Genomic DNA, 14,475 nt, shown 5'->3' on the forward strand with positions numbered 1-14,475 from the left:
CAGGAGTTGGCACCTGGCTCCTTATTTTGCTCTAGAGTTGTTATAAGTCTTTGTCCCGTCAAAAAAGTAGTGAGAGTGAGCCTCTGTAAGCACCAAGTGGCTTCTAGAACGTGAGACATCACATGACGTCAATGGGGTGGCAAGACCTTTACTGCCACCCCTCTTGATCCGCCCCTGCTACTCGCTACATCTGGGGGTTAAGAGTCAACAGGGAGCGTCTAAACTCCCAACTCATTCCTTACTTTGCTAACATCCCATTTTAATCACTGCAACAAGCACGTTTCACAACTTTCAGGGAGCAAAGTGGAGTAACTTTCAGCAGCTCCTCTATTTCATTGATAAAAACATTAAAGAGGCACAGAGGCCTTTTCACAAATGTCTGCTTTTACAAGTTTAGCGAAGAACAAAGCAGATTTCATTCCACTTCTACAAAGAAACAGGGTGATGGGCCTTCGAGGAGGACTCCCGTCATACAGCAGATGTTAAAATTCTTAATTCATCCCAACATGTCGTCATCCTTCAGCACCTGTGACAGATTCAGGATTATGAAGCGAATTACATTGTAGCTCCTGCAGTAGTAGCAGAGTTTGTTCTACCTCTTCCTCTTTTACCGGGAAAAGAATTGGTGCTTTCTGATGTTTAAATTGTGCAAAAACTAATCTAATCTAAATTACAGTACATGTATTTACACCACTCCCTGCCTAATCATTCAGTGTTATTCATGGTCATTCATTTTTGTCTATGTGCATAAAAAGACACACAAACAAATCTGGGCACAAGTTTGGGTTACATAAAAAATATATTGTGCTGCAATCCAAAGACATGTATTATACATTTAGTACTTTTTCATTTTTTATGATCTGAACAGTCCGAGAGGGAAATAAAAACTCCTATATCTAAGTTTTCTTTCTTCATTCGTGTCATGTGACAACTAGAATCTGCAAACATCAAAGAGACAAGGAGTCAGATACTCAGGTCAGATCAGTTTTATTCCCTTGTATATAGAATTATCAATAAAAATGCACCTTAAAAATAACAGTTTATCAAACAGATGAAAAGTAACAAAAAGCACATGTAGAAAGTCCACATACCGATTACTGAACAGTCTACTGTCCAAAAAAGGCACTAAATCTTGAATGTCTAAAACAAAAGCATATAAACTCAATAAAAGAAGATAACATCCTGAATTTGAAATATTATTGAAAAGGTTATTGCCCAAATCAAACAAAAAAACCCTTGGAGAAGCACTGTTGTATCTACATTACAGATAACTCCTGACCAGACTGATATATGTACATATTCAGTAAGTGAGAAAGTCCTATCTTTGCACCTAAGATAAAGTGGAGTGAGACCTCACTGGTTCAGTGGCCTCTGCCTCCTCCACAGCTGTACACCTACATGATAACAGCTCACAGTCTCATGATATGGAAGAGACGAGCGAGGCCCCCTGAGGAGCAGCTGTGAGGATGGTCATGTACAGAAAATGAAGCACAGGAGGAGGCAGAGGGCGAAACTGCATTAGGACGTTATGGACAGAATGGGCCCACAAACAGAACACAAAGTGCACGATGGCGCAGTGGTAAGTACAATGTACAATGGAAGCTTTCAATGATATTAATAGAAAGGAGGAAGAAACATTTTAGATGCAAGTTTTTTTCTAACATGTATTTAGCTTATAAATATTGGGCTTTAAAAAAGACTTTAATGTCACAAATTTGATTTGGCTACTACCTTCTGAAGGCTTCTGCTAAGCAGATTAAAATGAAAAAGGTTTTTAACCTCATTCTGAATCTAATGAAAAGAGAAACACTGTAGCAGTGCCTTCTTAACGCAGTAACGCTCAGAGCAGCTCAGCTGCCGTACATCACGCTTTTTCATTCAAAATGAGGATTGGGATTAAATACGATTTAGAATTGTGTTTTGGAGGGTCGTCCCTTTTTATTATTGTTTACTCTGTCCGAATTCCCTTTCAGGGCACAGATAGTTGAAACAGGTTTACAGAGTGGCTTCACATTTGAGCAGCTGCAGAGAACCCTGATATAGCTTACAGCGGAGGAGAGGTGAGGTATTTGTTTTGAATGTGAACTAGTAGTTAAGCCGTAAAGCATCCAAATATTTGACGAAAATAAAACTGTTGCGTCTTGGAAACAAGGTTCAAACTGTACACAGCTATTGCAGAAGTCCTTGGTTATGTGAATTGTCTGATGGCAAGCAGTAAATATGAAGGCACTTCAACTCAAAGACATACAGTACATCTTATGTGCTGAACAATAAAACATTTTATATACATGATATATAAGCCAGGTAAAACTGACTTTTGTATTGTTCACTAGTAAATCAGAAAGTGATTATAGCAATGATATAATTTGATAAATGAAACTCAAACCTAAAACACAAATAACTGACTGTACTACACAAACTCTGGTTTACACGTCATGCAGAGGAAGCACCCTGGTGAGCTGCATCACTAATACCACTACCGATGTTCATCTTCCTCTTCAGAGAGCTAAACCAAATGATCTTTTTAACAGATTTGGCACCTATTGGCAAAATCAGATATTGGTTTACATCAAATCTGCTTTAAACTCTCAATTTTGCATGAAATTGTTCAAAGGTGATCAATAACATTCCTCAATCAGTCAAAATCATAATTACAATACTTTTGTGGAAGGAACGTGAAATGGCAGGACTTCCACAATGGCTGTATTTAGAATCTAGTCAACACACTCCCACCAGAGCAGAGTCAGTCTATGGTAGTGTCATTCAATATTCAAAGAAATAAAAATGTGTTTGGAACACAAATAAAGCATAGAGACACATTTGATGCGTCTGAGTATATTTCTAATACATAATGCTTGCACTCAAAAAAAAATCTCATTCTTAATACTTTGGCTAATGGATCGTTGCATTTTAGCAACAAGCCACACGGACTGAGTTAACCGCATTATCTCTATACTTAAACATGTAAAGTGTATACCTCACAGATCATCTCATGTACTGCATTGGTATGTGGATATATGCATACACTAAAGACAGTAGTACTGCATACAAATATGTGTTCACAATGGCAGTATTCAGCAGCACACTGGCCACTGCACGGGCCAGCTGCTTTGCCAAAACACCAGGAGTTAACAGTTTATACATATCTGCCGACAGTTCAGCTACCTTTGACAGCTTAGTATTATGAATACATGGATATCAGTTATTAAGCTTATTACATTTCATTGCCAAAGAGGAGAGAGAGTCACAATATCAACATAAGTTTTTCTGTTTGTAGGAAAACTAAGCTTATTTTGCTGAACTTTAAATTGAAGTCTGAAATATATTAGACTATGAAGAAATGTGCAACATAATCTTAAAAGCCATTGTCTACGCATAACAACTGAAAGTTTGAGGCGGTTTCGTTGTGTTGTGGTAGCAGTGAAGGACCCTGAACTGAGGAATTACAGTGTTGTCCTGGTCTGTAGATGCACACGCATCATGTCCTGGTTAAGTCTGTTAAGGGAGAACAGTTAGCTTTGTACTTATGACAGAAGATAAGATATCTATAGGAGCGTAGCGGAGCAGGTTTGTGGTTGGAGGTAGGGTTGGGAGGTATTTCAGGGTTAAAGTTTACACCACTTTTGGTCATTTTGTCACTGAATACATTCCTATAAAATCTGCTTGCATAATAGCACATGATCTGCACCGACTGCTCAGTCATCCTCCAAACCTTCTGGCTTGACGTCGTCCTCCTGGCTGTTCTGATTGGCCAGTGCAGCAGCTGATCCTTGATCGTCATTGGCCTTCTCCAGGCTGACTGGCTCCTGACCCTCCGTTAACACAGTGTGAATGGTGGCTTCATCCTGCAGAGAAGGGGACGGAGGGGACCAGGGCACTCCAGACAACCGGCCCCCTTCAGCGTGAGAGGCCAGCCCTGACAGCAAAGAGCGGCCAATCAGAGAAGTGCGATGCCCAGAGAGGCCCCCCCTGCTCAGAGCCGAGAACCAAGTGGGGAGCAAAGTGGGCACCTACAGGAGAGCAGATGTTAAACACATGTTTCACTTGTCCTGAAGGAGCCGCATGAAATAACCCTGCACCTGTGTTGGGGAGGACAGGTCAGCTCGGCCATACAGGAAGGGCCGTCCTGAGGCCCTTTTGTCAAAGAGAGGGACTTCACAAACCTGCAGCAAGACACAGCATCACAAAAATCAACCAGAAGTTCCATAGCAGTATATCCGTTGCAACCAGGCATAGTCCAGAATGGCCAACTATGTCAAAACGCATATGTTGGATAACTACGTTAGAGCAATCCAAGTTCAATGTTTAGAAAGTAGTTAAACTTTTACCTGGTCTGGGAAGTCATTGCCGTCCACTTCGTCGCTGTTAGACTGGCCTCCTGGACTCTGAACATCAATGCCATGACTCTCCAGGATGGATGCTTCTTCAAAAACACACAGATAACCATAGCGTATCGACTTACACAGTAACACAAACTAACTGAAGGCAAATGGGGAAAGCATCTTTGGGCAGCATGTTGCTTTAACACACAAGGACACACAAACTGATATTGAGGATATTACCAATGTTAGCTCGCCTCTTCAAGTCTTTGCGGCGATTGGCAAACCAGTTGTACACCTTCAAAGATGTGACCCTCTCCAAATCAGACAGCTTTTTCCCTGGAACACACATTTTCAACGGCATATTCAATTTAGATTCAATTTAATCACATGGACAGACCTGATTCAGCCTAAATTCATGTGACATCACAACAATCTAAAACAAATCTATAGTTTAACATTGAGCTGGAGGGCAACTGGCGGTAACTATGGTAACTATGGTAACTGTGGTAACGGGCGAACTGCAGATTTTTTTTGTCTCCGTTTTTGGTGAATATCTCAGTCATTACTGGGAGAGTCCACATGAAACAAAAAACTCTCTCAAAGTTCATTGCCTCCTCCAACAGCACATATAAACTAATGTCTAATTAAAGCAGTACTAAGTAACTTGTTTACCTTAATAAATCCTTTTCATAGTCCCTGTGGGGGTAATACAAGTGTCTGGTGTCTCTGGCCAGAAAACCATGTTTGCAACTTGACTGCCACCGGTGCGGAGCAAGCAATACACACTAATGAAATCACGAAGAAGAAGCTAACAAGCTAACGTGCAAAGCTAACTGCGGGCTAACGTCACTTTAAACAGTATTTATATTTCCATTGTATAATTGGATGCACAGTAACCCTCTCTCCCTTCACCTTTCCTGTCTACTCTCCAAGACAATTAATAAGTTAAAAAATCGTAACTTGCTACTACACCTGCAGTTGCACTTATGGCCTCTAGGGGGAAGAGTTACTTAGTACTGCTTTAATAATAGGAAGGACTTTCAGACCTAAAAATAATATGGTCTGGTTTGTGAATCCAATCAAATACTGATGAGGAAAATCCTTTGTTCATTTTCATTTTGAAGATTTCTTACAAAAACTGAATTTCTCCCAAATCGTACAGACGGCATCTCTGGAATCACCCATACGTGGTCATGTTTGAAAACAGTTAAGAGGGAAAACAATTTGGAGAAAAATCTAAACTTTCTTTAATTATTCAAAAACTAGTTTGACAAACGTATATGAATTATTAACATAGTTTTCAACTAAATAAAGAAGAGACATGGAGAGGAGCAAAGTGGTTCAACAGCCCATGAATACATAAAAAACGGAGAATGCTAACTTGATGCTTCATGTTAGCATCGGGCTAATGCTAACAGTTAGCTAGCGCTAGCTACAACTGCCGTTTTTTCACTGAACAATCTGCTGTGAGAAAATATCTTTATATATATATTTATGTGTGGTAAATAAGTTCATATTCCACGATAAATTGGCTAAAAAGAGTGGAAAATTGCGTTTCTTTAAGATTTTCCCACTCGGCAAAGCCACGCCCCCTTCAATGACGAGATAGATACAGACGGCATCTCGTCATAGAAGGGGGCGTGGCTTCACCGAGGGGGAAAATAGAATCTTTAGAGAAACACAATTTGTCACTCTTTTTAGCCATTTTCTGGTGGAATATAAACTTATTCATCACATATAAATAAAGTCAAATGTAAATCGGGCCCATATGGATATTTTCTCACAGCAGATTGTTCAGTAGAAGTGAAAAAACAGCAGTTGTAGCTCGTGCTAGCTAACAGTTAGCATTAGCCCGTTGCTAACATGTAGCATCAAGTTAGCATTCTCTGTTATTTATGTATTTATGGACTGTTGAACCACTTTGCTCCTCCCCATGTGTCTGTTTCTTTCTTTAGTAGAATACTATATTCATAATTCAGCATTTGTTAAAGTAGTTTTTGAATAATTAGAGAAAGTTTAGATTTTTCTCCAAATTGTTTTCCCCCTTAACTGTTTTCAAACATGACCATATATGGGCGACTCCAGAGATGCCGTCTGTATCTATAGAGTTGTCTTGCCTGCTGCCCTCCACCTGACACTATGACATCATCACATCCTAAATCATGAACGCAACCTATTCTTGGTGGGTTTATTATAGGAACTTATGTAGCAAATTTCACTAAACCAAGTGGCTAGTGGACTAAATGCGTCACAAGTAGCCATTAATAAAAAGTCAAGCCCATATTTACATAAAACATCACAATGCACTTTACCTGGTCTCTGAATAACAGCGTTACACGCAGTGGCAATCTCCTCTCTCTTGGCCTCATCGGGATACTGGTTATCTCCGAAGTAACTGTAAAACGAGTCAAAGTCAAAATACACGTTCACAAATGACTTGATGCACCTTTGTTGACGTCTTTCTAAGCGCCATCCGCTGCTCACCTCTCCATCACGGCCAGACACTCCTTCCTCCAGGTGAAGCGACTGCCCCTGCGCAGCCGGAAGCCGCCGGGCGTGGGGGCGAATGGGGGCGGGGCTTGGTGCCAGTCCATCACGTCGTCCAAAGCCAAAGGGGCCGCTCTCATGGCCAAGGTGGCACCTGTAGTAGGAAAGTTACAGATTAATAACAGCATGACAAAAACACAATACCAAAATTATACTGGGATTATGGGTTACTGTGCATGATAGTTTAAAAAAAAAAAAGAAAAGAAAAAGCTTAACATCCTTGTAACAACTTTTACCAACAACTTATTTTTTTTTTAACAAATGCTACATAAAAGCATTTAACTCAAAGAGACTCAAAAGCAAGCTGTTACTTGAGTGTCTATAGAGGATATTTAGTTTTTGTGAACCTCATCTTTAGGCGTAAGTTAAAAACTATTTTGACCAAATTTTAAATTTTCTTTAAAGTATTGCAATTGAGAAAACAGATTTTGCAAGGTACTTTTTAAAATAAAGGTTCAACACACGGTTTAAGCTTGTTCAGGAACAACAGTATATACCACAATATGATAAGGCTGGTTTATTGTAACAAACAAAAATCACATACATACATTTTTAATCTACAGTTGTTATCAGAAGACACTACATTAATCAAACAATTACAGCCTTTGTAATTTGCTCATTTCGATCCAAAATCAAGTCTCCTGTAAGTATGATGCAAGATTAAATCCTGGTTCAACAAATATTTTTCACGCATTATCTTATTCTCCTCATTTCCACCGTAAGTTATATTAAAGGTTTAGTTTTGAGGTCTAGCTTTACCGTCTTTTATGATTTGATCACGTCACACATTTCTCTTTACTTACTCCTTTTGAGTTGTTGCTTTAGCACAGGGTTTCTATAGGGAGCAGCAAGCCCATTTTAATGCTTTTTAATGCCATTTTACCCACACATTTTTTTAAATCCCACAAATGTAAAACACATACAATTTTATTTGAAAGAGTCTACATTTTGATACTCAAAAGCAATGGTTGCAATGGAAAACTATGAGTACAATTTCATCCAAACCTGCAGCTGAATGTGTTCTCATCATTTTTGTATTTTTGATACTTATACAGTAAAAATAGTTAAACAGAAGTGAAGATATTACTGCGCGGACTGCGCGGTCAACATGCTCCTAAGGTCTTATTACAATATAGTTCACCTTTTTATCTGCTTAGAAAATCGACATGTTTGCTTGGTCGCTTCTAACTTCACCTCTGTTTGGATCCATAGAGGAGAGGAGGAGAGGCTAAATGCTAACAACATCTTTGGTGTTTTTGCGTGACTGAGCGCACGCATAAAGACCAGACAGTTACGCATTAACTCATCTAAGCTCAGGTAAGAACATATCTCAGTATGGAAAAACAGTGGCCTGTTCCTTCAATGTGAATGCGAATTTAATGCTTTTTAATGATATTTAAGGCCGAAACTTTCAGTACAATTCCTTTTAAGTGCATAATGACATATTAGACACAATTTTTGCTAAAACATAGTAAACACAATTATATTTAAAAAGAACAGGCCACTGTTTTTACATACTCAGATATTTGCCTACCTGAGCTTAGACGAGTTGATACATATCTTTCTGGTCTTTGTGCGTGCCCTCAGTCACGCAAAAAGACCAAAGATGTTGCTAGCATTTAGCCATTCCCAATGTATTCCTATAGCTCCAAACAGGGGTGAAGTTAGAAGCGACCAAGCTCTTCCACGGGCACCAGACGGGTACGTATCACCTTGTCTAAGCTCAGGTAAGAACATATCTCAGTATGGAAAAACGGTGGCCTGTTCCTTTAAGATTATTCTAAAGATTGTTCCCAGCTTTCTTTATTTTGGCCATTTTTTGTGATATTTATAGTTTCACTTCCTCATTGGAACTGTTGCCGTGCCAACCATGTTAAGCCAATGGGAAATGAATCAAACTGCTATGGAACTTCAGATCTATGTCACTTCCTGTCAGCAGCTTAAAAATCCAAATAAAAATAACTTTTCTTCATTAAAATTGCTGCTTAGCTGAAATAAAATGATAATTATGCAACTAATGGACTTGATGTTGTCCTTCGAAATAAGTGATATTTTCAAAAGCATTAAAACATGTCATATGCACTTTAGAGACTTTTTATGCTGTTTACTGCCCCGCGCAATTTCTCCATTGTGAGATTAATGAAGTTATATCTTATATCATCTTAAAATATGACCAATCTGCTCAAATAAATACATTAAATTAAATCTTGTATTTTACTGTAGGGGGGCTAACGTTACCTGGGTTGGTCTTTTCCAGCTGGTACCAACGGAAGAAGGCTCTTTTCTTCTGCTCGCTCAGGTCCGACCCCTGCTGCAGGAGCCAGTGGGAGATCCGACTCTGGCTGATCCCTGAGCAACAGCAAATAAAAGGATCAATATCTATCACTGTTTTACACAGAATGTCTTAATGCAGGAAAAACAACTCACCAGTGACTTGAGCGACCACTGCCTGGGAGATCCGCCGGCTGGCCAAAAACGACTTAATCTCATCTTTGATCACAGCGCTGTCCCTTCTGGACAAGAGACAGACAATATTATTCATCAATCTGACATCCGTGTGCGTATGAGAAACAACACAGCTTTTTCCACGTGACTGAACAGTATTAGACGAATGCGGTTAGGCGTCAGATGCAGCTCTATGTCTGGTATGATTTCATCTTCACACACTCTCAAATCAATGCTACTTTGATTGCTGCCGTCTGGCAACTGAATACAAATGAGGGGCAAAAAAAAAAAAACTGCACACGGCCCATGTATGCCATAATCATATTTAGATTCAGAGAAAGATTCAGGCTCCATTCTCCAATACACACGGTTATGTTGCCTGTGGTGCAAAAGCATCTTTCTCTCCACATTCATTGCACATTTTTTACGGATGTCGATTTACAATAGATCTATACATGGTTATTTATCACATGTTGAAAAAAGATAAGAACACATGAAAGGCTTTGAGAATCACACAGAAAGAAAGCTGCCACTGCCTCAGGGAGAGCAGAGAGAAAATGCCATACTGTTCTTTCCAGTTCAATTGAGACTTTAGGATATCGGATTTTAAATCACTGTACAAATCCAGCGGTGATGGAATATAGACCAAAACAAGCAACATCTTAATACTACATACTTTTGTTCACATTTTATAAATGCCTTTTCCTAAAATCGAGGAGGAGCCAGTGTCCCATTGTCACATTGATTCAAATCACATTGCACTGAATTTCAAATTACATACATTTTGTTTCTGCTTTTTGACTTGACAATGTCATCCAGGACAAAGGTTCGCAACATGGGATTGGGACCCCCAGCAGGAAGGTCACGAGGCAACAAGCTTGGTGTCGCAAGATGTTTTTAATTTAAAGGGAGGTTGTGTGTTTGAAAACCCCTAATTTCGGCCATTTCCATCTATTACCATACATTTCCAGTGTCCAAATCAAATCACATAACCATTGCATGATTTCTTCATCAGACATTGTTTAGTTGGTCAACACTGCATCTGACCTCCAGATTATACAAAAGAAAACACAATCTAATACTCTTGCTCTTACCTCATGAGATCCTCCACTTTCTCCTCGACATCCATCTCCTCCTCGTTCACTTCAAACCCAAAGACAGGGGGCACCACGCCGGCATTCACCACACCGAGAGGGAAGCGCGGAGGAGAAAGCTTCCCGTTGGTCACAGCTATGAGGCCGTTGTGCGCCGCCATGGTGACGGGCGATGCCACGGGCTGCGGGAGTGGAGGTGAGGTGGTCTCGAAGGCGTTGTTGGGCGACAGCAGGGCCCGGCTGTTGGAGAAGCTGGTCTGGGTGGCGGTGGACATGGAGCAGGAGGCGGACAGGGTAGACGGAGGCAGGTACGAGGCTTTGTGGGGGGGCTTGTGTCCATGCTGACGGTCCAGGTGCTCCAGAGTGTCCAGGGCGTGCAGTACCTCGGCCTGGCTGATGCCCGTCCGGCGCAGCCTCTGCAGCAAGTCGATCTGCTCAATGGTGAACCGAGGCTCCTCACACTGCTGGAACATCCTGCAGGACACACCACATCACATGAGGATATTGTAGAGTGGCACATGTCACCACTGTCACATGACCGCTAGCCCGTTAGCTCATGTATAGTCTTTCATCTTTAAAAACAAAAATTGTCCATAAGTGGGAACGTGTACACATGGCAGAGGCAGGCTCATGTTCTTATTGTGTCAGTGTTTGTTATGATTGTGTTACAGCGCATTTCCTAACAAAAGGGAATTAATAGCCATAATGTTTTGCCTGATCAGGAGAAAGCTCAGCATTTGTTAATGTCAAAACGTTGATTTCGTCTACTGTTGTTTTCGTAGGTGTTAGAGGATAACATTAAATCGCTATTTATCATACTGGGTCAGGCTGTACAGTCGTACTATCTCTGTCCTAGCCTTGACTGTGGTGCTCAGGCGCCCACTCTCAGCCACTGAATGTTTACTTGCATATCTGTATGACGCTCTGAGAGGGTATTTACCCCTTTTCCGTGGAAGCATAGACAGACTCGAATGGTAGGACAAGCACGGTGTCTCAAGTTCATGTCTCCGGGTCCCGTACCGATGGTAAATAAACTTCTCCTGTATAAAGACATCCAGACTGCTGCTTATTCTTCATCTATCCTCTCGAACGCCATTGTTAATTCACAGTAGGTTCCTTGTACTGTGTACTTGTAATATGTAACATGTACTATTGTGATATGAACATCGGGGTGCTTTTGCTTTGGCCCACGCCTTTTGAGCAGAACGTTTACTGCTCAGACAAATAAATAAACTAAGCTAAACTAAACTGAAATATTTCATCTGTGTTTAAAAAAGCTAAATATTTTCTGACAAACATTGGCCTAATACTGTATAAAGAGTTGTTAATGATGTCAAAAACCATGACTAAAATTTTCAGATAACCAAAAAAAAAACCGAAATGAAAATGAAAAGAAAGAATTCAAAAGATTGATGCTTCCCATTACACAATTTGACAGAGATCACTTAAATTTTGGAATCGAGGAGCAAGTCTCATGCTGGGAAGTAGTGCAATTAATCATGTTGGAATAAATTAATAGGAATGTAAAGTTGTCTGAGTAAACTCTAGATTTAGCTCACAAAATGTACGTGATATTGTGCCACAAACGCTAGAAATAAAATCTCTGTGTTTAAAGAATATAAAGTAAAGGTAATGTATCAAAGTCTGCATTGAAATAAAACATCAGAAATGCCGCATTCACTTTGCTGTTTGACATTCCAAGAAGATTTAGGTGAAAAGAAACATATAGAAAAAGCAGACTCATCTTTAGATTCCTACTGCAGATATAAAACATGCACGGTGTTCTGCAGCACGTCTTTCTCCACATAAAGCTTTCATTATAATAGAAATGTTGGCGACCCAAATAGTGTTATTATCTGTGCGCGTGTGCAGCATGCCTTAATCATACGCCTTTTTTTCAGTGCTTTGGATTTTTCAATTTTGATCCAGCTGGCATTTTAATACACATCTTGTGATGCATTTTTCCTTGAAAGAATAATGATATTAAAAAGCAGATAATGTAATAATCCATGCATCGGTTTTGTGTGAAGCTCAGGAAAGAAGCAGGCTGGCAGAGCAATAAAATGTGCACACTGCAACGCTAATGTCAACACTTATATGAAGCAGGCGGCAAAATGGAGGGAGTCTACAGTCTGGGTGTGTGTGTGTGTGTGTGTGTGTGTGTATGTGCATCTTGGGAAAAATGCCAAGAAAAATTTACATCTCCGGCAGCTGAACTCCATACTTTGTGTCTGTGCTGCAGAGGATGAGTCATGCAGATACATAAGATCAATATCGTCCCGCTAAAATAAGGGCGTAGAAGATCATTTTAACTATGCGCTTTTTATTTTTGGATTACTTTGATGTCCTTACTCATAGGGCACTCCAAGAATTCCTACTTTATGCTCGCTGTGTTTATTCATGTTGAGTTTATCACCAATTATACACAGCAGTGGCGCAACACAATGGCATGCTTGTGTCTTAAACATTGTAACTTAAGGTTAAAGGAACAGTAACAGGAAGCTATAGCACACATGAACTGAAAGCATAGTTTATACTTTCTAGAAGGGCTGTGCAATTTTTGGTTTCGATTTTTGTTTGCGATTTATGCTCTGAAACCAAGAATCAGGTCACTGTGCATATTTGTAATAGGTCCAGGATCCTTGGCATTTTCAACACGCTGAAATATGAACAAGAATCACATGCCAAATACGTTTGCAGAGGCTCAAAGTGCATGGTTATTTTAAACACAACACCCCATAGTAGCAAATACACTGGCTGAATAATGTTGTTTGTTGTCGTGTTACTCTTCAGGTTGCGATTCATGCAGCCCAACTTAATCTGGACAAAATAGCCAAACCAGAAGCCTAAGTGTTGGCAAGAATCCCGGCTGCCACATAATTGTGCATATACGAATGCCAATAGCTGGGGGGAAAAAATGCTCCTAGGATTAACTCGAATAAAGAACAAAGCGTGTCCGCACAACATTAAAAACGTAAAAAAGCTCAAGTCACTTCAGCATAGCGGTGATTCACTCCAGATTAAGCATGTTGGCTCTTGGCTGGCATTGAAACTTTCAGAATGTGTCCTCACAGGCTGCCCTGCTCACTGGAGGTGTTGCTGGGTGAGACAGTTAACACCTTCAGGGCTCAGTGGTGCTGGTGCAGCTCTGAACTTGACCCCTGACCTGACCCCTGCAGAAAAGTCCCAAAACAATCACCTATGAGGGCAGGTTTGTTAGAAGACTGCATGCACTTTAGACTTTATCAACATTATTATTATCATTGTTGTTATAGTCACTATTCACTCCACTGTGCAGCCATTTTTTTTGTTTTGTTTAAATTATCTTTCTTTCTGGTTTAGATTTTATATAAAATGTGATGATAATAAAAGTCTGGCAGCTTTAAGAGTTTATTGTGGTTTTAAAACTTAAAGGATCAGTAATTGCAACATCCAGTGCATCACAAAGTGTATAAGCAACATACGTTTCCATAACATGTCACAACAGTAAGGCATTGCAACATACTGTAAAGTGCACTTTGAAGACTCGGAGAGGCTATCGGGCGAGCTAAATGCTACATGCAGTCATACGCGTATGATCACATATAGCTGGTTGTAATTTTCATAAAATGTACAGCGCCGATCACACGTGAAAAGTTTGGCATTTGCATGAATTGTTGACACATTTCGTACAAATATACCCGTCTCACAAAAAGCCCCTTCAGGTCTCGGTAAAGGCTGTCTATACGTGAAGGAAATCTGTGCACAAGACGCCAACTACAGCGGCAGAGCACAGCCCATTTTTGAGGAGTTTTCGGCTCAGTTCTCCACACCGGGGGAAAGGAAACTGGCAACATTAAGCCTAAACATCGCTATAGCAGAATCCGATCGACTAAACTTACCTGATTATTCCAGTCAAAGGGCCCCTGGAGATTATTTTTGGATCATATATGCGCTTCGTCGGGGCACCCGGCCAGACGGACACAGTTAGTTCCCCCAAAATGTCTCCTCTGTTTCTAATTGGGTTTCAATCCTCCGTCAGACACATTCGCCTTTTGTCCGGCAGACAGGCGCCATGATATAATACC

The 14,475-nt window shown here is 40.3% G+C and overlaps 1 protein-coding gene across 2 annotated transcripts; it reads right to left on the reverse strand.

Annotated features, from left to right (window-relative positions):
* Positions 1-1,367: 1,367 nt before the first annotated feature.
* Positions 1,368-14,471, reverse strand: LOC306962002 (homeobox-containing protein 1-like). Of its 2 annotated transcripts, none has more exons than XM_079555006.1 (10): positions 14,290-14,471; positions 10,409-10,882; positions 9,297-9,382; positions 9,108-9,218; positions 6,807-6,963; positions 6,635-6,717; positions 4,563-4,658; positions 4,329-4,420; positions 4,080-4,163; positions 1,368-4,010 (listed from the first exon to the last, which is right to left on the reverse strand). In XM_079555006.1, exons 2-10 carry the CDS (start codon positions 10,879-10,881, stop codon positions 3,696-3,698), a joined length of 1,497 nt encoding a protein of 498 aa, XP_079411132.1. In that variant the 5' UTR covers position 10,882; positions 14,290-14,471; the 3' UTR covers positions 1,368-3,695. The 2 variants fall into 2 exon arrangements, with proteins under 2 accessions (XP_079411132.1, XP_079411131.1); XM_079555005.1 differs by having other exon boundaries at positions 4,329-4,423.
* Between the last annotated feature and the right edge of the window lie 4 nt (positions 14,472-14,475).

This window comes from Gobius niger (assembly GCF_951799975.1).
Source record: "Gobius niger genome assembly, chromosome: 4".
Classification (NCBI taxonomy): domain Eukaryota; kingdom Metazoa; phylum Chordata; class Actinopteri; order Gobiiformes; family Gobiidae; genus Gobius; species Gobius niger.